The sequence below is a fragment of the Protopterus annectens genome, chromosome 8.part0 (genome assembly GCF_019279795.1).
Source record: "Protopterus annectens isolate FY-2018-M chromosome 8.part0, PAN1.0, whole genome shotgun sequence".
Lineage (NCBI taxonomy): Eukaryota > Metazoa > Chordata > Ceratodontiformes > Protopteridae > Protopterus > Protopterus annectens.
In genome coordinates this window covers 1107669022-1107695382 of record NC_056741.1, presented here as the reverse complement: position 1 = coordinate 1107695382, position 26361 = coordinate 1107669022, and the positions used below count along the sequence as shown (strand labels likewise).

The 26361-nt window shown below is 43.6% G+C and overlaps 1 protein-coding gene across 2 annotated transcripts in view; it reads right to left on the bottom strand.

Annotated features, from left to right (window-relative positions):
- CGN (cingulin) overlaps positions 1-26361 on the bottom strand; it is a 1354172-nt gene that overhangs the window by 832791 nt on the left and 495020 nt on the right. For both annotated transcript variants that reach the window (XM_044080636.1, XM_044080637.1), the window contains exon 4: positions 14796-14865. In XM_044080636.1, the coding sequence (XP_043936571.1) occupies positions 14796-14865 (70 nt within the window). The remainder of the gene's footprint in view (positions 1-14795; positions 14866-26361) is intronic.

Sequence of the window (26361 nt, the reverse complement as noted above, 5' to 3'; positions counted from 1 at the left end):
AAAAATACAAGTTAATGTATGTAATCATTCATGTTACTGGAGAGAGAGAATTGTGGGTTCAATCACCTATTTACACTTCATATATTTGTTGCCATCTAACAAAACACTGACAAGTTAATACACAATGGAAAGCCGTAGTACACCATAAACCTAAATGGAAAGAAATGGGTTGAAGTGGAGCTCTTAGGATGTTCTCCCTGGCTGTTTTTTCGTCAGAGGCTCATAAGCCACAAGCTGAGCTGTCTGTAACTACATTGAAGGGTTAAGCTGGATGGAAGCTTTGAAGACTTGACCATGGAAGAACATGGCGGTATCTACTGGTAAGTAACAAGAGAGTACGTTGCTAAAATGGATAGTGTAGTAATTCCTTCTGCCTTCTGGTTTTAATCTTATTGTTACCTCTAATTCTCACATGGCAGTTAGTGCACACAATTAGCTATCAGCTGTTAACAAGACACTTCCAGTGGCCAGGCTTTGGCTCCCTCAGTCTGCATTTGTCTACTGTGTGACTCAGAGCAAGTCACTTAACCAGGTGCTGGTTGCATTTGGAAAAATCTGGTCATCTGTAACTGTAGTTTTGTGTGTTGATCACAAATTAACTGAATACTTATCAGGGAGCGATCTCTGTAACTCTCCATATTCTCATTACATTTTTAGGAAATGTTTCTGGGATAATTATCTAATAAAAATCCTTAAAATAGGACTCTTAACTCAAAGGCAAAAATGCAGCCGCAACTTGAACTGCACTGAAAAATTATTTTTACTGCTACAAAATATAATAAACATATCACTTTTACACAATGTATATTTAAGACTGCAGTCACAACACTATATAATGTTTTACCAGATTTTTCATTTGTTATGCTACAAGTAAATGGGATGCTACACTTTACTGCAAATGCTGCAGTTTGTAAACCCAAATGGCAATTCTAGCCTGACTTTAACCCTACTGACATGTTACTATACCCGTGGTTTGTAGTATCAACACATCAAGATACATTGATCAAAAACCTGGAAGAGTGATGCATTCATATTGTAGGAATCTATGGACTACTCAATAATTTCTTTGAGTATGCTGATGGCATTACAGCTATTACTACTTCAGTACAGCACATATGCATCAAATTAATGCAATAAGCTCACAAGTATCCTTTCCCTGTGTAGCCTTTTCTATATTTCTTGACTGAAAAATCTCTGATGAAAAACCCTGATGTGACTGCTCAAAAAGAAAACAATCACCAACTGTACTGAAGCAAAAACCCTGTTACCTGTTCAGTCTAAAAAGTAATGCACTTTCTATGAAGATCAGAATAGCGTCCATAAATATAACACATTATACCTGTGGTGAAAGAGAGGTTAGTGTTACAGTACCTTAATATCTACCTGAAGGTATTAAAAATATCTTCAAGTTATAGCTGCAGTTTCTAAGAAAACACAATTATGTCCATTACATTAACATCGAGATTCAGTACACAGCTTTATATAGTCTGTTGACATAGCACAGTAAAAAGTATGTTCTAATTACATGACAATGCTATCTGTAAATGATGACCGATTGTTACATATGCGTTAAAGATCACTTGCACATCGGTGAAATGAACAGCCATGAAATTGTTTTATTTTTGTGTTGTACATTAGGGCTTACCTTGTATTTTCACACTGTGTGCACAAAATCTGTGATTTTCTTTTTTTCATTAACATTCACAGTATAAGGTGCCCCCTGTTATGCAGATGTTGTCTTCCCACAATGCATTTTTGTAGGGGCCATTGTGCTTTATTGTCAGTGTAATGGCATTACTTGAAGATAGGAACCATTCCGTTTCCGAGACAGAGGAAACAAGGAACATGGAACACATTACAGTCATGTACTTGTACTGCCCCTGTCATAATTAAACGACTTCAATAGTTAGTGATTTACCAGAAAATCAAACATATCACAAGGGATGGTCAAACTTCAGAGATAAAACCAAGGTCATGCAGTTGAAATCAAAGTAGATTAGAGGTATTCACACACGCATACTATTTATTTACTTACTTAAAGAGTGGCCACCTCATGTATGCAGATTTACCCTCTTGCTGTCAAAACAAGATACTGGACAAAGGAAGAAAATAGAAAAAATGTACTACTAATTGGCTAACTTCCTTTGCCTATTCAATGCCGCACTACAGAAAAAAGTACAGCTGTGTAAACTCTTACCATAGCAGTAGATGTCCTTGCCTTCACTGCTGCAGTAGTCCTTACATATGGGTTTTCCCTGCCATAAAAGCCCAACATCAGCAAGTATACCAAAGCCTACTAAAGTTTTATGGCATGCCGAATATCAAACATACAGTACCTGTATTGTGTGGGCCACAAAAGTGACATCCATGCATGCCTTCATCAGAAATGACTGCCCCAGTAAGAACACCAATCTAAGGAATACCACGAGGTGACTAGCACATCCAGGAAGGGTAAGGACTAATGGGGAAGGAGGGAGGGTGAACACTGCACCAGTGAAGGCAAGGACATCTACTGTTATGGTAAGATTTTACACAACTGTACTACGTCCTCACATTCACTGCTGCAGTATTACTTACATATGAGAGAGTGCCAAAGCTTAAGAAGAGAATTAGGAGGAGGAAGGATGAGTAGAGCCTTTTATGAAACCATGAGGAATGGCCCTGGTAAAACTAGCTCTAGCTCTAGAAATACCTAACTTGTAGTGATTAGTAGAGGTATGCACAGAAGCCCAGGTAGCTGATTCTAAAATAGAGGTAGTATTCAACTCATTGGAAAAGGCATCAGACGAAGCCACAGCTCCAGAAGAATGAACCTTTGCTGAAGAAGGAAGGCTCTTGTCATGAAATGTGTAACAAAAGGAAATAGCATTGGCAATCCAAGAAGAAATAGTTTGCTTGGATACGGCTAATCCTAGAGACCTATAATGCAAGGAAAACACTGATCAGATTTCCTAAGGGACTTGGTTTTATTCAAATAACATCAGAGTTGTCTACGCACATCCAAGGTATGTAAGCACCCTCTCTCTGGTAGACTGAGGAGAGGGGGAAAAGGTAGGTAAACTAATAGACTGACTAACAGCTCATTAACCACCTTGGGCATAAAAAGAGGATTAGTACGCAAGGACACCATTTCTTATGAAACACTAAGAAAGACAGGCAAGGCCATAAGGGCTTGTAGTTCAGATACCTATTTGGCAGATCCAATTGTAGCGAAAGAACTGTCTTCCAAGAATGTTGCAAGGAAGCTGAATCAGCAAGCTCAAAAGAAGCCAGATTTAGTTTCTTCAAAACATAATTAAGACCCCAGGAAAAAGGGATAGGCTTCCTGGGTGATTTGATATTAAGGACACCTTTAAGAAATTGTCTAGATTCAAACCTACAGCTAGAGAAGGAGATAAAGGCAGACAAGCCGAGATAGCTGATAAGTGGGCCTTGATGGAAGAATAGGCCTAACCAGTACAGAGCAACTCACACAAATAAGACAACCAAAGGGACATCCACAGTAAGAGGTTCCAGGTTACAAGACACACCAAACAGAAAACCTCTACCATTTGGATAAGTAGGATTTTCTGGGCTTCTGCAGAAACCTCAAGCACATCCTCAAAAATAGGTGTCTGTGAGGTATCAAAATCCTACCACCCACAGTGTCAGTTGTAAAGTGGACATGTGGGGATGGATGAGAGATCCCTTATCTCGTGTGAGTAGATCCACCCAGTGAGGTAAGTTGTGATGATTGCCTTTGGTTAAATGAAGTAGAAGAGGGAACCAATGCTGTCTCGGCCAAAGGGGAGTCACCAACATGATTTTTGGAGTGTCCTGTTGAATTCTGCACAGGACTTTCGGAATGAGAGGAAGGGGAGGGAAGCATAAAGAAACATCCCCTTCTAGGAAAAGGACTGGGTATCCACCTTCCACACCAGAGGACATGGGCTCTGGAACAAAACAGAGGAAGCTAACTGTTTGGAGAGGAGGCAAACCGATCTACTTGAGGAGCACCCCACTAGTGGATAATCTCCAGAAAAATATCCCTGTAAAGCATCTACTACTCATGTGACTGAGTTAAAGACCTGTTCAGGCTGTCTGCCACAACATTCTGACCTGAAGGGATGCAAGTTGTTTCTGGAGCCACTTGATACTGTACAGCAAGATCCCAAACCAGAAGAGCTAATCGGCAAAGGAGGTAAGGCCTTGTCCCTCCTTTTTCATGATATACCACATCACTGTGGTACTGTCTGTGAATATCTGTAGAGGCAAAGGGGTGAAGAGAGGGTGAAAGGTCTGAAGAGCCAGCAGAATGGCCCTCATCTCCTCAACACTGATGTGTTCCTGCTCCTTCTATTGATGAGGAGACCATAACCCCTGTGCTTTTAGGGAGGCAAAGGCTGCACCCCATCCAACATATGAGGCATCTGTGAAGAGTTCCTGAGAGGGGAAAGACCTGGGTTTAGAGACAACTGCTGAGTCCACCATTTAAGTTCCTTCTTTACACAAGATAGAAGAGGAAAGTACAGTTGTGTATACTTACCATAAATGTAGATGTTCGAGTGTATTCACTGTTGCAGTCATCACATTTGGGTTATCTGCTTGCAGTAGCCCTCAGTTGGCCTAATTATCAAAGTCTTGGGTTCTGTGTTGGTTGCTGTCTCATCTTCCATGGCGTCTCTGTCTCATCTTCCATGGCGTCAGGTAGTCAGGGGTATAAAGCATGCAGCTGACGCCATTACATCAGTTTTTCTTGCCCCAGATGTCAGGTACCCCCATAATGGAAAGCAATTATATGCAAGGTTACACTTCCAACAAAAAAACAAACACACCAAAAAGCTTTAAGCATAGTAAACAAGAATAGAGGTATAGACAACAGAAGTCAGGGGGCTGGAGGGAGTGTAACCAGGACTGCAACAGTGAATACACTCGAACATCTACATTTATGGTAAGTAAACACAACTGTACTATGTTCTTCGTGTTTCACTGTTGCAGTCATCACATTTGGGAAGATTCCTAAAGGATGGGAGGAGGAAATTAGACAGCATTAGGAATTTCAACTCTGCATTTGCAGCTGGCTCAAAGGGAGGTAGAGTGAGGTTTTCCAATACAAAGTTGAGATCCCAGGCTGGAGTAGGGGCTCTCCTGGGTGGTCTTTAGTTTTTGGCCCCTCTGAGGAACTGCTTCAACAGTGGATGAGAGAAGAGGGGTGGGTTCTGTATTGTAATGAGCTGAAATGGCTGAGGCATGAATTTTGATGGAGGAAAATCGAAAGGCCCCTGTGAAGCATATCAGTTAAGTATTGAAGAATCTGAGGTAAATTGGAGGCTGTTGTGCCCATCCCCTGAGTTTGGCTCCATGAACAGAATCTTTTCCATTTTCAGCATAGGATTGTCTAGTACTAGGCCTCCTTGCCTCCAGAATGACATCCATCACTTGTTTACTGAGGGATGGTAATGGAGAGATCAGGTAATTAGCCAGGCTGCCAGGTTCAAGGTTTGAAGCTGTGGGTGCAGAACATGGCCCTCCTGCTGGGACAGCTGGGGTAGGGGTCTGAGGCAGATGCCATGGTGTCAGCAGTGACACACTGCACAACAGAGGGTACCAGAGTTGGCATGGCCAGTCTGGTGCAATCAGTATTGTCCTTGGTTTGTCCTGTTTGATCTTTAGTAGTACCTTGGAGAGGCGAGGCAGAGGAGGGAAAGGCATAAACTGATAGATTTTTCCAGGTGAAGGACAGGGCATCCACTTTCCAAGCTTGTTTGTGGGAAGCCCTTGTGCAGAATTTGTCCATTTGGTAGTTCTGGGGGGAGGTAAACAGGTCTATCTCTGAGCTTCCCCATTTGTTTCACAAAATGTTGAATATCTTTGGTTCCAGTTTCCACTCGTGTGGGTTCATGAGATTTCTGCTTAGGTCGTCTGCCAGTGTAACTTTCCTGGCAGGAATTGAGCCTGTAGGTGCACTTGGTAGCTTCAGTCTGTGTTCCACAGAGCCATGGCTAGTCTGCAGAGAGGGTACGAGTGGGTTCCTCCCTGCTTGTTTATGTACTACATAACAGTGGTGTTGTCCGTCTTTACCAATAATTGTTCTGGAACAATGTGGTCCTTGAAGGCTGTCAGAGAATTCTGTACAGCTAACACTTCTTTCTGATTGATATGCATGTGCACTTGACTTGGGTTCCATTTGCCCTGAATGCACTTCCCTTCCATGTGAGCTCCCCATCCATAGTGTGATGCATCTGTTGTTAGGGTTTGTACGGCAGGGGGTAGAGTGAATGGCAGTCCCTTGTTTTGGTGGCAGGCCTGCCCACCAAAGGAACTCTATATGTAGACAAGGTATGATATGAATCATTGATTCTAGAGTCTGAGAATGTTGACACTATAGGCATTTTAGATACAAATGTAGTTTCATCATATGCAGTCTTGCATATGGAATTAGTAGAATGCAGGAGGCCATGAACCCCAGGGCTTGCAGTATTTTCCTTGCAGATAGCTGGGTCTTTGTGACCAGTAGTTTGAAGTAGGCTGTCAAATGAACTTGTTTCTCTGGCATGAGGTAGGCCATCTGGGAAGTTGTACTCAAGCTTGCTCCCAGGAATACAATTTGCTAGCAGGGTACAAGATGGGATTCCTTTTCGTTTATGGTATACCCAGAGAAGTCAGCAATTTCTTTACGAATGCCAGATGGTTCAATAGTATGTCCTGGCTTTCTGCCTGAATTAGACAACCGTCCAGCTATGGGTATATATCTGAATATTTCTATGCCTGCAAAAGGCAATGACTGGAGCTAGGCACTTTGTGAAAACCCTGGGCGCAGTAGATAAGCCAAAGGGCAGTGCAGAGAAAGTACAGTTGTGTACACTTACCATAAATGTAGATGTTTGAGTGTATTCACTGTTGCAGTCATTACACTTGGGTTATCCTGCTGGCAGGCTACCCTCAGTCGGCCTGAGTTCCAAAGTTTAGGTCCGGTGTCGGTTGCTGTCTCCTCTTCCCTGACATCAGTGCGACAGGGGTATAAAAGATGCAGCCGACGCCATTTTCTTCAGTTTTTCTTGCCCCAGATGTCAGGTGCCCCCAAAAGAGTAGGCTACAAATATGCCAATAAAACATGCATGCACCAAAATATATATGTTATACCTTCATCTACAAGCCTTCATCTACAAGCAAATACACCACAGAGGTTGTATAGATTAGAGAAGTGCAGATAAGTTCCAGCAAAGATAAGGGGGATGGAGGGTGGATAACCTGGACTGCAACAGTGAATACACTCAAACATCTACATTTATGGTAAGTGTACACAACTGTACTATGTTCTTAGTGTTTCACTGTTACAGTCATTACACTTGGGTTGAATCCGAAAGCTATGGTTGGGAGGCTGGAGCTAAATAGCATTAGGAGCGGCTAGGAGTCCCTGCAAAACTGCAGTGGCAAAGCCTGCCCTGGATTTAGAGTAGAGTGATAAATTATAGTGCTTTGTAAAGGTGTGCACTGAACTCCAGGTAGCAGCCTCTAAAATGTCCTTGGTTGGTACTTCCCTGAGGAAGTCTGCTGAAGTGGCTGCTGCTCTGGTTGAATGTGGCCTAATGCCCTTAGGCACTGGCTTGCCATGTTGTGAATAACAGAAACAATTGCAGTGGCCTATCCACTTTGAAATAGTCTGCTTAGAGATAGCCTTTCCTTGTGATCCTGCTTAGAGATAGCCTTTCCTTGTGATCCTGCAGCATATGCCACTAGTAGTTGCTCAGTCTTTCTGAAAGCTTTGGTTCTGTTCAATTAGAAGCATAGCTGTCTGTGTAAGTCCAAAGAATGCAGAATTCTCTCCCCCCCTTATTCTGTGGGTTTGGATAAAAGGTAGGCAGATGAATAGTTTGATTAAGGGCCACACTGGACACTACCTTAGGCATAAATGTTGGGTTGGTCCTCAGAGAAACCCTGTCTGGATAAAAAATGATAAAAGGTTCCACAGCCATGAGTGCCTGTAGCTCGAGACTCGTCTTGCAGAGGTTATTGCTAGGAGCAGAGCTGTTTTCCAAGATAAAAATTTGATATCAGCAATAGCGGCTGGCTCAAAAGGGGGCAGAGTGAGTTTTTCCAAAACATAATTGAGGTCCCATGCAGATACTGGTGATCTCCTTGGAGGCCTTAAGTTTTTGGCTCCTCTGAGGTACTGCCTTAAAGGATGAGAAAAGATTGATGGCTCTGTATTGTAATGAGTCAAAATGGCAGAGGCATGAATTTTAATTGATGAAAAAGATAGGCCTTTGTCCAGCATCTCAGTTAAGTATTGCAAAATCTGAGGAATATTTGGCACTGCTGTGTCAATTCCTTGTGCTTGGTACCAGGCACAGAATCTCTTCCATTTTCCAGAATAAGATTTTCCAGTACTAGGCCTCCTGGCCTCCAAAATGACATCCATCACCGCTTTAGTGAGAGGTGTGTTTTGTATGACTACATTATCCTGTATAATTGAGTAGGTTTGAAAACACCCTCAGAAGCCGATGCCTGCTCAACGGCTCCGGACCAATCTGAGGGAATTGTTTCTGAAGGTCCAATACCCTGAGCTTCCAGCGGCCTAATCGACTCCACGTGGGAATCTGTAGTGGCCTGCAAGTCCAAAGTAGCGGGCGTTAGGGGCTGCGAAAGCATCTCTCTGAGGACCGGCAACTGGCTTAGAGGAAACCGCGTCGTCGGTTTTGGACCTTGGATGCCTGTCCTTTTCTTTTTCTTTGCGTTTCTTGTTAATTCCGGTAGCCGAATGGCTATCCGACGGCATAGTGTAATTAAATCTTCTGCCAAAATAATGAAATGCAAAATTGAACCAACGCTTAATAGTGTGTTGGTTAAATCTAGCACAAAACAGACAACTAGCAAAGTCGTGGTCAGGGCCTAGGCAAGGAATACAGTAAGAATGAAAGCCCTTATGAGGTATTTGCTTCCCACAAGAAATACAATTATTAACTTTTTCTGACATCAGTCTGGAGCAAGAAAAAAGTTTTCCCCAATGGGGTACTTAGCTTTTAATGAAGACTTCGGATCTGAAATTTGAACACGAAAATCTCAGGAGTCGGCCGACCGGCACTTGCGAACTGCTTCTGCTTCGGGCACCGCGCGGCAAGAAAGACTGAAGAAAATGGCGTCGGCTGCATCTTTTATACCCCTGTCGCACTGACGTCAGGGAAGAGGCGACAGCAACCGACGCCGGACCTAGACTTTAGAACTCAGGCCGACTGAGGGTAGCCTGCCAGCAGGATAACCCAAGTTTAATGACTGCAACAGTGAAACACGAAAAACATTGGATAGTGCATGTAGCCTGCTTTGAAGTGTAGGTATCTTCTGCAAGATTCCCTTATTGGGATGTGCAGGTAGGTTTCCTTTAAACCAGGCATCTTTGCCTAGCATAAGAAGCAGCTAATGAAGAGTTAGCATCTTGAATTTTGGGATTACCAAAAAATGCGTTTAGGATAGACAGAGCCAGGATAGGATGCCAGAAGTTGCCTTTTCTGGGTACCAGAAAAAGTAGAAACCTTGTCCCCATTCTTCTTCTGGGACAGGTTGAATAGCCCTGATGCTTAAAAGAAAGAGAACTTGCTTTTGAGCCTCTGCCCACTGATTTGTGGGTAGATTTGGCCAACCGTTTCTGGTTGGTAAGGAGTGGAAGTTGAATCTGTATCCTTGGGAAACTACATTTAAAACCCATTTGTCCTGGGTAATAAATTACTAATTTTTTTGCCTGCAGGGCAATCATGCCCCCTAAAGGAACAGTCAGTTGAGCAGGGCTTGGAAGATTTAAAGTTAAGTCATTGAGACAATTTACCATAGGGGGGAGTCTTACTACTTCCTGCTTTGGAAGTGGGAGCCCCCCACTGCTTAGTCCTGTGAGTCCCTTGGGACTGCAGCCTGGGTGTTCTACTGGTTCTGGGTTTGGACTGAAGGCCTGGAAGAGACAGGAAAGGACCAATTCTTAGAGGGCCAATGCCTACAAAATCTGGGAGGTTGTACTTGCAGGAAATCTTTAACAGTTTGCATAGATTTAGCTTTTTCCTCCATCTTTTTAAGTACTACTTCTGCTTTGTTGCCAAACAGGCGGTCTTGGTTTAAGGGAGCATCCAGCAATTTAGTTTCAACATGATCTGGCAAAGATTGCTCCTTAAGCCAAGCATGCCTTCTAAATACAGACCCGGTGACAGCAGCCCTGCAAGATGCCTCTAGTGAATCAAAACCACATTGCAAAGTATATTTTCTAACTTGTTCAGCAGAATGCATTAAATCCTGTAAATCCTTATTTTCAGCACAATCAGGAATCAACGTCATTTTCTGTTTAAGCAATCCAATAATATGCTGCTGATACTTTAACATATGAAAGTGGCAATTTAAGGCCCTGATGGCCAAGGTTGCAGAGGTGTATACCTTCTTACCCCATCCATCCAGGGCCTGGAATCTCTATCAGAGGGGGTAGGATTTTTGGCAGTAGTAGTCTTAATGCCCCTGGGTCCCTGTGAAATGGTCTCAGGATCCGCAGTAGGAACTTGTGAGAATCAGGAACCCTGTAATATCTATCAGGTTTTCTGGGAGCAGGAGGTAGAGAGTCAGGGGCCAAGCTAGATTACGAAAAGCCATTGTCAACAATGTCCAGCACAGGAGGGATAGCTAAAGGCCTGTGTTGGGGCAGGAATAAGAAATCTCTAAGCCTCTTTTTAGAATCAGAGTAATCCTGTCTTTCCCAGTGAAAATGTTCCCTAAGAGTATGCAAGGTTTCACCAAAAGAAAAATCCTCTGGGAGAGAAGCAAAGGGAATATAATCCTCTGCATCAGAATCCTCATAGGTAGATAAGGGTAAATCCTGGTTGTCGGAGGAGACAGAAATTTCAGAATTCTGGTCAGAAGTATCATAAGCAAATTCAGTCCTAGGTCTCAGAGGGGGAAGGTTGGCTTCCCTTGATTAAAGTAATAAGGTCTTAAGCCATTCTTATCATTTATTTTTTAGGCATAGAGGCCTGACCATGCAGTTTGGGCGTTGGTTTCCTAGGCATGGTTTGGGTTTTAGGCGTAGAAGAAGAGGATGGTGTTGGTTTAACATGCAAGTCAATAGGCCTGAATACACCCTTAGAAGCCGGTGCCTGCACAGCGGCTCCGGACCCATCCAAGGTAGAGATATCTACAGCTTCCAAAGTTGAAGCATCTCACGGCATACCGGACTCCGAATGGGTCTCAGTAGAGGCCTTTGAATCTGAAGTAGCGGGTATCAGGGGCTGCGAAAGCACCTCACCAAGTACCGGCGAACTGGCGACTAGCTTAGGAGAAGTGTCGTCGGTAGCGTTGGACCTAGGCGGCCTGTCTCTGTCTTTATCTTTGTGTTTTTTCGGAATGTCAGTAGTCAGGTGGCTTACTGAAGACATATCTGGATAATTGAAACGCGTACCTAAATATTTAGAAGCAAAAATGTACAGACAACAAATAGTTTGTGGTTTAAATAAAGGCACAAAACCGACAGAGAGGTACGTCGTGGTCAGGGCCTAAGGCAAGGAATACAGTACGAATGAAAATCTTTATGAGGTATTTGCTTTCCACAAGAAATACAATTATTGACTTTTACTGACATCGGGTTATTGCAAGAAAAAGTTTCCCTAATGGGGTACTTAGCTTTAGTTGAAGTCTTCGGTTCTGAAACTCGAAAACGAAAATTTCAGGAGTCGGCCATCCGGCACTTGTGAATTGCTTCTGCTTCAGGCACCGCACGGCAAGAAAGACTGATGTAATGGCGTCGGCTGCATGCTTTATAATCCTGACTACCTGACGTCACGGAAGATGAGAAAGCAACCAATGCAGGACCCAAGACTTTGATAATCAAGCCGACTGAGGGCTACTGCAAGCAGATAACCCAAATGTGATGACTGCAACAGTGAAACACGAAGAACATCTGTTTGTCTGTGGGAGGGCTTAGAAACTTGCCTATTGATTTTGGCAATGGCTCCACAGTATCTGGCTCCTTCTATGCCCTGCTGGTAATAAGATCTACCAGTTCATCCACAGGGGGGGGACCCAGATGGTAGATGGTCCTGTCCCAAACGCCTTCAGGAATACAGATTCCTCGAAGAACAGCGGTTGGGCAGAACATTCACCCTTCAACTTGAAGATCTTTGGGTGGACACCTGGGGGACCTATCCCCTTCATAGAGGACTACAATCACAATAAGAGACTCCATAGGCTAGTCTAGGTGCCTCCTCTTGCACAATCTCTTCCATGATACCTCCTCTGAGGGGGCTCAGCGAAGGACTCAGAAGAGTGGGGAACCCCAAGTGGGGTAACTCTCACGTGAAGGCTGGTTCAAGAGGCCTGACCAGGAGCAGGATGAGGAAAGTTGGCTCTCGGGGGCTGGGAAGGACCCTGGATTAGCAGGGGAGGCACCTCTAGCAGAGGAGAAGGTCCTATATACTACCTGGAAGGCCAAAAGGCTAGACAATGCCCCCTCTTCATTCCTGGTGGGCAAGACCGCCTGAGGAGAGGGAGCAAAGCATGCCACCACCTCAACACCCACAGATAATTCCGGACCCGAGCTGTCGAGAGCCGAAGCACCAAGGGGCAGAGACTGGTCTAAAAAGATTGGACCAGAACCCTCCCTCAAGGACTCCGGAGCAAGTGGTCACGCCAGAGACCCCATCTGCTCTGAGGGAGGGACAGCAAAACCAGTCAGGGACTCTGACAGGATAGAGACGAAGTGGGCTCTAGGTATCGCTGTCACCTCCTTACTGTGCCTCAGGGGCTGAAAATCCAAAACCACCTGGGTTACACGAGGAGACAAAAGCAGAGAAGCAGGCAAAAGACCCCTAGTTGGATGGGCAGGGGATGCAAGAAGCCCCAACAATTTGAGCCTTAAGGATGGACCTCATCATGCCGTCCATGTTGGAGGGAAGCAAGATCCTGGAAGACCAAGAAGAAGCAGAAGACTGGGCTGGGGATGCATGCCTGGACCCACAGGACCTCCTATGCCTCTCAGAAGATCAGCTTCTGTGCCTGGGAGCTGCAAAAGGCTGCCCCATGCCAGAATCTGAAGGAGAGTTCTCAATTATAATGGTGGAATCCAAAAGAGATCTCATATCCACCCACCTCAGATCCAAGCATTTAGAACCTGAATGCCTTGGATCCAAGGAGGTCAGACCTGTGGTAGAGCCCAGTCTTGGTCAGATCCAAAGGCCTCTAAGTGGAGGCCTTGGATCTGGGGGTAGAGTCACATGACCTAGGATCAGAGGTCATTGGATCAAAGCAGCTAGGATCAGACAGCCTAGGTTTCTTTGAGAAAGAGGACCCTGAGACAGGAGGAGCCTTGTGGTCAGAAGGAAACGGCTTGGCCGGAGATTGGGCCACTGAACCACCCTGAACCATGCCCTTCAATAACAACATATTTCGGCACTCAACCAAGGCCCTGGGGTTGAACACTGCACAAATGTCACATTCAACCTCCAGGTGGTTGGCACCCAAGCAACTGAGGCACTCCTCTTGCGAGTCAGACATGGGCATCTTCTGACCACACAAGGAGCACCTTTTTAAACCCACTAGCTTCTCTGACGGAAAAAAAAAAAAAAAAAAAAAAAAACACATGCCAAATCCAAACACACACACCAACACCAATTACCAGGTAGCCAAGCCAAAGTCCAAAAACCAGCAGAGAATCAAAACACAAAACTACACCACTAGCAGGAAAAGGTAATGAAAGCCTAGACTAGAGAAATCTTTTTGTTTAAAAAAAATGGCGCCAAAAGGCTTAAAGGAAAGTATAAGAATAACTAAACAGTTGGGGAGGATACAAGACTAAGACTAAAACTCTAACAGATACAAATATATAAATTCTACACAGAGAAACACAATAGGAAGGTATAAAATTTAGCACTTATCCCCAGAAGAGACTCAAGCCAAGGGAATCGCATCTGAAGTGGTGAGCATCAAACAAGATCTAAGGGGTTAGAGGGCAGCAAGGGACTATGAGAGTAGGAGGAGCTCGAGCCTAAGATTTGTCTGATAAGTTACCGGCTCGGATACTATGACCCAGAAGTGAGGAATAGTGACATGGATAACATCAAATCAAGTATATCATTCAACTAGAAAGGCGCCAAAAATTTTAACAAAAAAAAATATGCCTTAAATTTTTCAATGATCTCAATGGATTACCAAAATTCTCCTCTCTTGACAGTTGCTTCAGATTGACCATTTGTCTCACTTTTTGAGTCATGAAAGACCCAATCCTATTTGATCTATTTCTTTGCAAAACCAGTGGGTCTTCAAACACCCTGTACAACGTACCCAAATTTGCAGGGCTCAATGGAGGGATATGTTCCTAACTCAACATATTCCCAGCTGACGGAATAAGTTATCACTTTGTCTATTCTAAGGCTAGTCTTGATGACTAGATTGGTAGACACAAAGTTACACCAGGGTTATTATGTACAGTCCTGCTTGAGTGTAAGATGAGTAGTGCTAAGTACTGTTAAAGGGTGGCAAGAATTTTAAATCCTTCTGATAAAGGTATACGTGGCTAGGCATCTTATGGTTCTTATGCCTGACCCCTTCACCCTCTGGGGAAATTATTCAAGGCACTACATTCTGTACAAAGGCAAGCATTTGGCTGAGGAGAGACCACTCCGAACACAACTCAGCACAATAACGCCAGCATGTCAATGAAAGAATTAACTTCAGCCAGATATTAAAATGCTCATTAAAAAAGTCAGCACCATGATGTCAGAATGTCAAAGAAATCAACCAAACGCACACACATTAAAAACAACATCTAGACATAGCTTTTTTCTAACAAGTCTTACCTTAAATGGCTTTATCTTTTCAAAAACAAGATTTACTTTTCTCTTCAAGGAATGCTCACTTTCTGAACTCCTAAATAACACAAAGCATTAGTGTTATTTTGCAGTAAACACACTTGCAAAACAATTACAAAATGTTCAAATGAAATATGAATGCAATAAATATGAATACTTTCTGAAAACTCTGCTCATAACAGTAAATGAAATGACTTGGCTGTTGCCAATTAACTCAAAGGATCACATCATTCTAGTATGAAGCATCAATAACTGAAGAGTTGAACTAAATGGGAAATTTCCAGTCTCAGACACAAAACTAACTCAGAGGAACACCTTTAGAATTTGTACACGACCCCAAGCAATCAGAAAGGAGCAGAGAGACAGAAACAGATGAACACAGAAAGGGTCTATATTACGTGATCGAGTGGTCAAATATTTGAATACTTAATAGTCTACCCGTAATAATCGAACCACGACAATGTCAAACGGAAAATAAAAAAAAAAACCCACCCAAATAAACCATTTAAATGCTCTCTACACAAGAGGGCAAGCCCCCCTGCACCCCCACACCCCCTGGTACTTAAATATACCAACTCCGATATCGCACTACTGTGCAGACAATGGAAAACTTCCATTTCGCACTTTACATTGAACCGTATGACATTGTGGTGGTTTGATTATTATGGGTCGACTATTACATGTTCGAATATTTGACCGTTCGATCATGTAATATAGACCCACACAGAAACAAGCAGCAGACTAGGAAAAATATCATCTTAGAACAAAAAAAAAATACTCAAATTAAACCCTAGAGAAATGTCTTCAACAATATCCCTAGATCAAGAACTATAAAGTAGACTATTACTGTAAACTTGTAAATACAGAAAAAAGTTATACCAAATAATTTCTTTGTTTTTGTGTGCATGCGCATGTATGGTTTTCATAAACGGTCAAACAGCAGACAAAGCAAATACAAGGTGAACATTCACTTCTGCATACAAGACCCAAAATCGCTTTGGAAGTCAAATAACAGCAAGGAAAGCAGACATGCAGATGCTTCTTACATCATCTTTCAAGAGAGCACTCTGTAGTCAGTAGAAAATATGGGAACTCAAGTACTTTTATCCAGTGCTTTTTTCAAGCAGCTCTTCTAAAACTCTGGAATCTATGTGCGGACAGGGGGACACAATTCAGGACCAATACACACCATGAATGCCAGCAAGAAGGCATGTGCTACTGGTCGCTAAATTATTATATCAATTCAAAAAGTACAGTTGTGTATACTCACCATAAATGTACATGTTCAAGTGTATTCACTGCTGCAGTCATCACATTTGGGTTATCTGCTTGCAGTAGCCCTCAGTCAGCCTGATTATCAAAGTCTTGGGTCCTGCGTCAGTTGCCGTCTCATCTTCCATAATGTCAGGTAGTCAGGGGTATAAAGCATGCAGCCGACACCATTACATCAGTTTTTCTTGCCCCAGATGTCAGGTGCCCCCTTAATGGAAAGCCATAAAAAAAAAATTAAAAAAATAAATAAATATATATATATATATATATATATATATATATATATATATATACACACACACACACACACACACACACACACACACACACACACACACACACACAAGGTTATACCTACAACAAAAAAGCAAATACACCAAAAAGCTTTTAAGTATAGTAAAGGAGAATAGAGGTTATAGCCAAAGGAAGTCAGGGGGCTGGAGGGAGGGTAACCAGGACTGCAGCAGTGAATACACTTGAACATCTACATTTATGGTAAGTGTACACAACTGTACTTTGTTCTTCATGTTTCACTGTTGCAGTCATCACATTTGAGTAGATTCCCAAAGCTAAGGATGGGAAGAGGAATTTAGATAGCATTAAGACCAGCTATAAGGCCCTGCAAGACTGCAGTGGCAAAGCCAGTTCTGGATTTAGAGAAGATTGGCAAATGGTAATGCTTGGTGAAAGTATGTACAGAACTCCAGGTTGCAGCTTCTATGACGTCTCTGGTAGGGACACCTCTAAGAAAGGCTGTAGAGGTAGATGCAGCCCTGGCTGAATGGGGTCTAATCCCCTGTGGGATAGGTTTTTCCATGGTGCTTATAGCAGAAATTAATGCAATGGCCTATCCATTTAGAAATGGTTTGCTTTGAAATAGCCTTCCCCTCTGCCCCTGCAGCAAATGCCACCAGCAGTTGTTCAGATTTCCTTTGAGGTTTAGTCCTGTCCAAGTAAAATCTAAGTTGTCTGTGCACATCTAAGGAGTGCAGTATCCATTCCCCCTTTGTTCTGTGGATTAGAAAAGAAGGTTGGCAAATGAATGGACTGGTTAAGAGCCACACTGGATACAACCTTGGGCATGAAAGAGGGATTGGTCATGAGGGACACCCTGTCCGCATGAAAGATTATGAAAGGCTCCACTGCCATAAGGGCCTGTAATTCAGATACCCTTCTTGCTGAAGTGATTGCTAAAAGGAAAGCTGTTTTCCAAGAAAGGAATTTTAACTCTGCAGTTGCAGCTGGCTCAAAAGGGGGGAGAGTGAGTTTTTCCAATACAAAATTAAGGTCCCAGGCTGAAGTTGGGGCTATCCGGGGTGGTTTTAAGTTTTTGGCCCCTCTGAGGAACTGCTTGAGCAGTGGGTGAGAAAAGAGGGGTGTGGTTCTGTGTTGTAATGAACGGAAATGGCTGAGGCGTGAATTTTGATGGGTGAAAAGGAAAGGCCCTTATGAAGCATCTCAGTTAAATATTGAATAATCTGAGGTATATTGGGTGCTGTTGTGGCCATCCCTTGAGTTTGGTTCCAGGCACAGAATCTTTTCCGTTTTTTCAGAATAAGATTTTCTAGTACTAGGCCTCCTTGCCTCTAAAATAACATCCAACACTTGTTTATTGAGGGATGGTAACGGAGAGATTAGGTAATTAGCCAGGCTGCTAGGTTCAGGGTTGAAGCTGGGGGTGCAGAATCTAGTTCTCCTGCTGAGGCAGCAGGGTAGGGGTCTGAGGCAGGTGCCATGGGGATAACCGTGACACTGCACAGGAGGGGGTACCAGTGTTGGTGTGGCCAGTCTGGAGCAATCAAAATCATCCTTGGTTTGTCCCGTTTGGTCTTTAGTAGCACTTTGGAGAGGAGAGAAGGCATAAACTCATAGATTTTTCCATCTGAAGGACAGAGCATCCACTTTCCAAGCTTGTTTGTGGGGAGTCCTTGTGCAGAATTTGTCCAATTGGTAGTTCTGGGGGGCGGCAAACCGGTCTATCCCATTTGCTGATCAGCATGTTGAAAATCTTTGGTTCCAGTTTCCACTCGTGTGGGTCCATGAGATTTCTGCTTAGTTCGTCTGCCAGTGTATTTAGTTTTCCTGGCAGGAATTGAGCCTGTAGATGCACTTGGCAGCTCAAGGCCGTGTTCCACAGAGCCATGGCTAGTATGCAGAGGAGGTGAGAATGGGTACACCCCCCCCCTGCTTATTTATGTACCACATAACAGTGGTGTTGTCTATCTTTACCATTAATTGTCCTGGAAGAATGTGGTCTTTGAAGGCTGTCAGAGCATTCTGTACAATTAACATTTCTTTTTGATTGATATGCAGCTGCATTTGACCTGGGTTCCTTTTGCCCTGAATGCACTTCCCTGCCAGGTGAACCCCACATGCTTAGTCTGATGCGTCTAATGTTAGGGTTTGGGCGGCAGGGGGTAGAGTGAATGGTAGTCCCTTGTTTTGGTGGCAGGCCTCTCCCCACCAAAGTAATTCTAACCATAGGCAAGGTATGATAGGAATCATGGCTTCTAGATCCTGAGAATGTTGACACCATAGGCTTTTTAGATACCATTGTAGTTTCCTCATATGCAGTCTTGCATATGGAATTAGTAGAATGCACAAGGCCATGAACCCCAAGGCTGCAGTATTTGCCTTGCAGATAGCAGGGTTTTTGTGGCCACTAGCTTGAAGTAAGTTGTCAAATGAATTTGTTTCTCTGGCGTGAGGAAAGCCATCTTGGAATATGTGTTCAAGCTTGATCCCAGGAATATAATTTGTTGAGAGGGTACTAGATGTGATTTCTTTTCATTTATGGTGTACCCCAGACAAGTTAACACATTTTGTACAAATGCCAGATGATTCAGAAGTATGTCCTGGCTTTCTGCCTGAGTTAGACAATCTTCCAGGTATGGGTATATTGGAATATTTCTTTGCCTGCAACATGCAATGACTGGAGCTAGGCACTTTGTGAATACCCTGAGCACAGTAGATAAGTCAAAGGGCAGGGTACAGTAGATAAGCCAAAGGGCAGTGCAGAGAACTGGTAGTGCATGCAACCTGCTTTGAAGCGTAGGTATTTTCTGCAAGATTCCCTGATTGGGATGTGCAGGTAGGCTTCATTTAAATCCAGTGTTGCCAGCCAGGCATCTTTGCCTATCATGGGAAGCAACTGGTGAAGAGTTAGCATCTTGAATTTTGGAATCACCAAAAAGGTGTTTAGGATAGACAGGTCCAGGATAGGATGGCATAAGTTGTCTTTTCTGAGTACCACGAAAAGTCTTGAGTAGAAACCTTGTCCCTTTTCCACTTCTGGTACAGTCTGAATAACCTTTAATCTTAAAAGAGAGAGTACTTGCTGTGGATGGTAGCGTGTGAAAGTGAAATCAGTATCCCTAGGAAACTATGTTTAACACTCATTTGTCCTGGGTAATGAGTTCCCAGTTTTTTGCCTGCAGAGCAATCTTTCCCCCTAAAGGAGCAGTCAGTTGAGAAGTGCTTGGAAGTTTTAAAGTTAAGTCATTGAGACAGCTTACCACAGGGGGAGTCTTACTACTCCCTGATTTGGAAGTGGGAGCCCCCCCCCCCCACACTGCTTAGTCCTGTGCGTACCCCTGGGACTGAAGCTTGGGTGTTCTGCTGATTCTGGGTTTGGAAGAGGCAGGAAAGGACCAATTCTTAGAAGGTCAATGCTGACTAAATCTAGGAGGCTGCACTTGTAAGAAATCTTTAACAGTTTGCATAGAATAGCTTTTTACTCCATCTTTTTAAGAACTTCTTCTGCTTTGTTGCCAAACAGGCAGTCCTGATTTAAGGGAGCATCCAGCAATTTAGTTTTAAAATGATCTGGCAAAGATTGTTCCTTAAGCCGCTAAGTGTTTCTGCATAGCCGCCTATTTTGAGCATTTTCTGGCTTGTTAAACGATTTCTGCATTAGTAACTGTATTTAGAGCACAACCTAGAGCTGTTTACTGAATTTCCTGTTTGCACTTATTTTTAAAATCGTTTTTTTTTTCTCAAAACTTGCATTTTATCTGTCTTTGGCCTAGCACTCTTGTGTGGGGTCATTTACTGCACTGTTATAACTTGTTGATACTTGTGAACCTCTGCTATCTCTGAAAAAAACAAAAAAAAACAATAAAAATCTTGATTTTTCCCACTTTTCTGAGATTTAAAAATGTTCAGTTACAGGCTTGCTGTTCTTGAACTGTTTGGTAAGTTTCTTGGAGGCCATTTTTTTCTTGGGCTAAAGGGAAGTCTTTCTGTTGATCAGTGGCAGTGAAAAACATTGAGCAGCCTGCCTGCCCCTGTGGGAGTGGTTACTGACTTGAAACTGTAGTTTTATTGGCCATTTTGGGGTCAATTCCAAACTCCTTCATCTTCCTCTCTTAAAACCTGGTTGCCTCGTGGTTTTGGCGTGTCTTCAGGCTTGTTGGCTGTTGGTGAAGCACCCACCAAGAGGAGAAAACGCTGAGAGAAGAAAGGAGCCACTTTTGAGATTTTAAGTATTTTTCCTCTGTTTATTTGCTAAGTTTTTCTGCATAGCCGTCTATTTTGAGCATTTTATGGCTTGTTAAACTTGATTTCTGCATTAGTAACTGTATTTAGAGCACAACCTAGAGCTGTTTACTGAATTTCCTGCTTGCACTTATTTTTAAAATCGTTTTTTTTCTCAAAACTTGCATTTTATCTGTCTTTGGCCTAGCACTCTTGTGTGGGGTTATTTACTGCACTGTTATAACTTGTTGATACTTGTGAACCTCTGCTATCTCTGAAAAAAAACAAAAAAACCCCCAAAAAAATCTTGCTTTTTTCCCACTTTTCTGAGATTTAAAAAGTTCAGTTACAGGCTTGCTGTTCTTGAACTGTTTGTAAGTTTCTTGGAGGCCATTTTTTTCTTGGGCTAAAGGGAAGTCTCTCTGTTGATCAGTGGCAGTGAAAAACATTGAGCAGCCTGCCTGCCCCTGTGGGAGTGGTTACTGACTTGAAACTGTAGTTTTATTGGCCATTTTGGGTCAATTCCAAACTCCTTCATCTTCCTCTCTTAAAACCCTCTTTTGCACGGTTTTGCGCGTTTTTGTGCATAGCGCAACAGCGGGCAGCGCCGCCTAATTGGGTTTAAACTATTCCTGGCTCCACAAAGTCTGCTCTATCTCTCAATTTAAACACCATATTCTCATTCTAAGGCCCTTCACTGGTCCAATTAAGTAATCCTACAAGTTAGAACTATTAAACCATAAGCACTACTTACTCTTATACTCTCTACGATTACCCTGTCCTCTGTTGGTCCGTCTTAAATTCAGTTTCCCTATATTACTCTAGCATGTCCAAAGGTCAGTCAATGGTTTCCTCTCCAGTCCAGCTGGTGAATCTGGGAATTTTGAGGCAACGTTACAACTGTCTCATGTACACGGACAACCCTCTCCTCCTCCAAACAGGTTCAAATATATGTGAGAGATGCAACTATTTAGCCAAACTGGAGGCTGAGCTCTCTCATCTCAAAACTAGTGTAACCAGTCAGGAGGAGAAGGTAACCTTACACAACACAATTCCAGTATCACATAGTCCCACCACATCAGTGAACCAAACACATAAATACACAAAAACATACTCGGAGGCTCTAAATAAAAATCTACCTAAGCAACAGAGACCTCCAAAGCAGACATCCAAGCAAACGCTACCTCTAAACAAAACACACACAACACATAGCCCACAAAGTCAGTGTGCCAAGCAGCCACATCCCTTAAGGCTGAATAACACACCTGATACTCTTGTAATAGGTGACTCTATTGTCAGACACACTGACGTCCCACTCACCAGGCTGAATAAAGAGAAGGTCACTGTGAGCTGCCTGTCGGGTGCTAGGATCCGCCACATAACGCAAGCACTCCGGTCACTCCAATGTAAATACAAATATGACTCCGTCATTGTACATGCTGGTGTGAATGACCTGAGACGTACCTCCCTGGACTACATGAAGAGAGACATAGAGGAGCTCTCTGATCATGTAGCCCAGGCTGGTATGACCCTGACCTTGAGCAGCATCTTACCCTCACCTAGAATGATGCCACAGTACAAAGACAAAATGATCGATTTTAACAATTGGCTAAAATTTTGGTGTCATTCAAAGGGGATCCAGTGTCTGTCAGCCTGGGATGACATGCTCGACAAGCCACGTTGCTTTGCTAGGGACGGCTGGCACCTGTCACCACTGGGCTTTCGGATATTGGCAAAGGCTCTTGCCACCCCCATAGTGCCTTTTTTAGGCAAGGCTCAAAAGTCAAACCCACCCCCATAGACAGCACAAGGAAAAAGAAAGGGTAATGCTGCTTAACGCCAGAAGTCTTAACCTCAAGATGCACGCACTCAAAGCTATCCTCAGTTTGGAGAGCATCGATATCTGTGCAGTGACAGAAACCTGGTTCAAGGCTCCAGAGAGCACTCCAGCACTACCAGGCTATACCTCATATCATGCTTTTCGGCCCCAAAACCCGGACCGAACCACAAAAGGAGGGGGAGTTTCCATATTTATCAAGGATATCCACACCTCCAGGTTAGTGGCATTGCACGAAGTAGGAGACCATCCATGTGCAACTAACAGTGGGCAAGACTGCTTTTCAGTTTATAGCATCCTACAGACCACCCTCTCAAAGTCAGGAATCCCACTAGGCTTTCCTGAAAACATTGGAGAACATGAAGATCTCTCCGAACACCATTATATTGGGCGACTTCAACTACCCAAACATTGACTGGGAGCACTACTCAAGCCCCAGCACCTTAGCCCAAAGGTTCCTGGAAATTATAAACTCAAATGCTATGGAACAACTAGTCACCACTCCCACAAGAGGGGACAACATACTAGACCTAATCATTACCAACATGGGGACTCTATGCTCCACACCAGAAGTATATCCCTCATTGGTAAGATCAGACCATAAATTAATTTCACTGGATGTCCACATCCCGACCCCACCCCCAGCCCAGAAAACCACAGTAAAAAACTTCTCAAAAGCAAACTTCTCAATTCTCAAAACCGAAGTGGAATCCTTCAAGGCCCCAGGGCCAGTGGAAACTACGGCCCAAACTGCAGAATCCTATATAAACGCATTCTACGGACATCTCCAGGAATGCATGGATCATGCTATCCCAAACAAAACCAAGACCCAATCATCCAAAGGCAGGCGTCCAGTCTGGTGGACCCCTGTCATAAATAAACTGTACAACAGAAGGAGGAAGCTACTACATGATAGAGCAAAATCCCTAATAGGGAAGGCATCTCTGATCAGTACTAGCAAAAAATTACGATCCCTCATAAAATCCTCCAAGGCCAGCTTCGAGAGAAAATTTGCACAGGACACCAAAGACAATCATAAGGCTTTTTTCAGTTATGTTAGGAACCTGGGATGCAACTCCCAGACTTGTTCTGAGTTGATTCTAAACGACAAAAAATCACTGAACCCACAGACATCGCCAATATCCTGGCAGACAGGTTCAGTGCAAACTTCTCCACAAAAGAGCAAGTATCTATCCCGGCAGAGGGCTGCCTCCCAAACATCTCTGATGCTCAGGTGAAGGCTGCCCCCTCCAAAGCAAAAAACACTGCTTCCATGGGACCAGATGGCGTCCCAGGTTGTGTCCTACATGAACTCCAAGAGGAACTAATCCCTCAAATAAAACAGCTATACAATCTCAGCCTCACTACAGGATATATGCCCACAGAATGGCGTACAGCAACAGTGGTCCCACTCCACAAATTTGGAGCCTCTACGGACCCTGGAAACTATCGCCCCATAAGCCTGACTAGCTTAGTCTGCAAGGCTATGGAGAGGATCATCATGGAGCTCATAAACAAAGACATCGGGGACCTACAGACACTAGATCCTACCCAGTTCGGCTTTGTCAAGGGCAAATCCTGCCTTTTGAACCTAGTTGACTTCTTCGAAACAGTCACCAAAGCCATAGATGAAGGGAAGGTAGTCCACACAGCCTATCTGGACCTTGCAAAGGCATTTGACACAATACCCCACTCGGGCATCATAGATAAGCTATCCAGCTTAAATATAAACCCCTATGTCACAAGATGGGTCGCAAACTGGCTCAAAGACAGAACCCACAGAGTGAGAGTTGCTGGAGCCATGTCAGACTCGAAACCAGTCACAAGTGGCATCCCACAGGGTTCTGTCCTGGGACCACTCTTGTTTGGTATATACTTTTCCGAGGTAAAGGCAAATGTGGGAGGACTGTGGCTCACCAAGTTCGTAGACGACTGCAAACTGGGTGCCATAATCGACTCTCCAGCTGACATAAACATCCTTCAAAAAGGTCTCACAGAGACAGATAACTGGTGCCAGCGCCATGGTTTAAAGCTAAATGCCAAAAAATGTATAGTCATACCCTTTGGCAAAAACAATGTGCCCACAAATTACCACATAGGCGGAAACCCATTAAGTACAGAGAACGTTATTAGGGACCTGGGGACCCAAGTTTATAGCAACCTCTCCTTTGAAAACCACATTGCCAAAGTGGTTAGAAAGACCTTCTACATAGCCCACCTCATCACGAAGGGTTTCACATCTAGATCAAGAGAGGTAATCGTGTCCCTTTATTCATCCCTCATCAGGCCCATCATAGAATACAATGCCCCTTTAGGGATGTACCTTACCCGACATCTGCAGCAACTAGAAAGACCCCAAAAGTATCTCACCAAGAGGATCAAGGGTCTCAAACAGATGCCATATGCTGCTCGGTTAAAAAAAACTCCAGCTCTACTCAGTTGCATACCGCCTACTTCGAGGCGATCTATGCCTGACATACAAAGCTATGTCAAATCCAGAATTAATGGACATGCTCCACCTCAGTAAATCTAAATCCCTTAGAGCCACATGCTCGAGGGACTTGAACCTCAGCACAGAAATAAACAGAACTTGCTGGAGGGACAGGTTCATAACCCAGAGGCTCCCTTCGCTCTGGAATAGAATTCCAGTTCATGTGAGGCAGAGCACCTCACTGAATCTCTTCAAGAAGAATCTCGATAGGTGGATGGGGGATCGTAGGTTTGTCCCAGGGATTACTCCCATGTCACTATTAGACAGAGGCACAGTAAACTAAACCTTAAAAAGGGCACAGTATACACAAATCAAAGGGTGGAGTAAGCCATACAGAATCGGGCTAGGCTTATAATTGCCCCAGGGCAGATAGCCTAGTATGAACCTATGAACCTTTAAGTACAGACCCAGTGACAGCAGCCCTGCTGCAAGATGCCTCTAGTGAACCAAAAAGTACAGTTGTTTACACTTACCATAAATGAAGATGTTCGAGTGTATTCACTGCTCCAGTCATTACATTTGGGTTTTCTGCTTGCAGGTAGCCCTCAGTAGGCCTGATTAACGAAATCATGGATCCTGCGTCGGTTGCTGTCCCTTCTTCCATGATGTCAGGTCATCAGAGGTATAAAACATGCAGCCGACGCCATTACATCAGTTTTTCTTGCCCCAGATGTCAGGTGCCCCCCTAATGGGAAGCAATTAACTATAAAAATATAATGATATACCTCCAACAAAAAAGCAAATACACTGAAAAGCTTTTAAGCATAGTAAAGGAAAGTAGAGGTATAGCCAAAAGAAGTTAGGGGGCTGGAGGGAGGGTAACCAGGGCTGCAACAGTGAATACACTCGAACATCTACATTTACGGTAAGCATACACAACTGTACTATGTTCAACTGTATTATGTTCTTCGTGTTTCACTGTTGCAGTCATTACATTTAGGTAGATTCCCAAAGCTATGGTTGGGAGGAGGAAATTAGATAGCATTAGAACCACTATAAGGCCCTGTAAGACTGCAGTGGCAAAGCCAGCTCTGGATTTAGAGAAAATTGGCAAATGATAATGCTTGGTGAAAGTAGGTACAGAACTCCAGGTAGCAACTTCTAGGATGTCCCTGGTAGGGACTCCTCTGAGAAAGGCTATAGAGGTAGATGCAGCCCTGGTGGAGTGAGGTCTGATCCCCTGTGGGATAGGTTTTCCATGGTGCTTATAGCAGAAATGAATGTAATGGGCTATCCATTTAGAAATGGTTTGCTTAAACAGCCTTCCACTCTGCCCCTGCAGTAAATACCACCAGCAGTTGTTCAGATTTCCTTTGAGGTTTAGACCTGTACAAGTAGAATCTGAGTTGTCTGTGCACATCTAAAGAATGCAGTATCTGTTCCCCTTTGTTCTGTGGATTGGGAAAGAAGGTTGGTAAATGAATGGACTGATTAAGAGCCACACTGGATACCACCTTGGGCATAACGGATGGATTGGT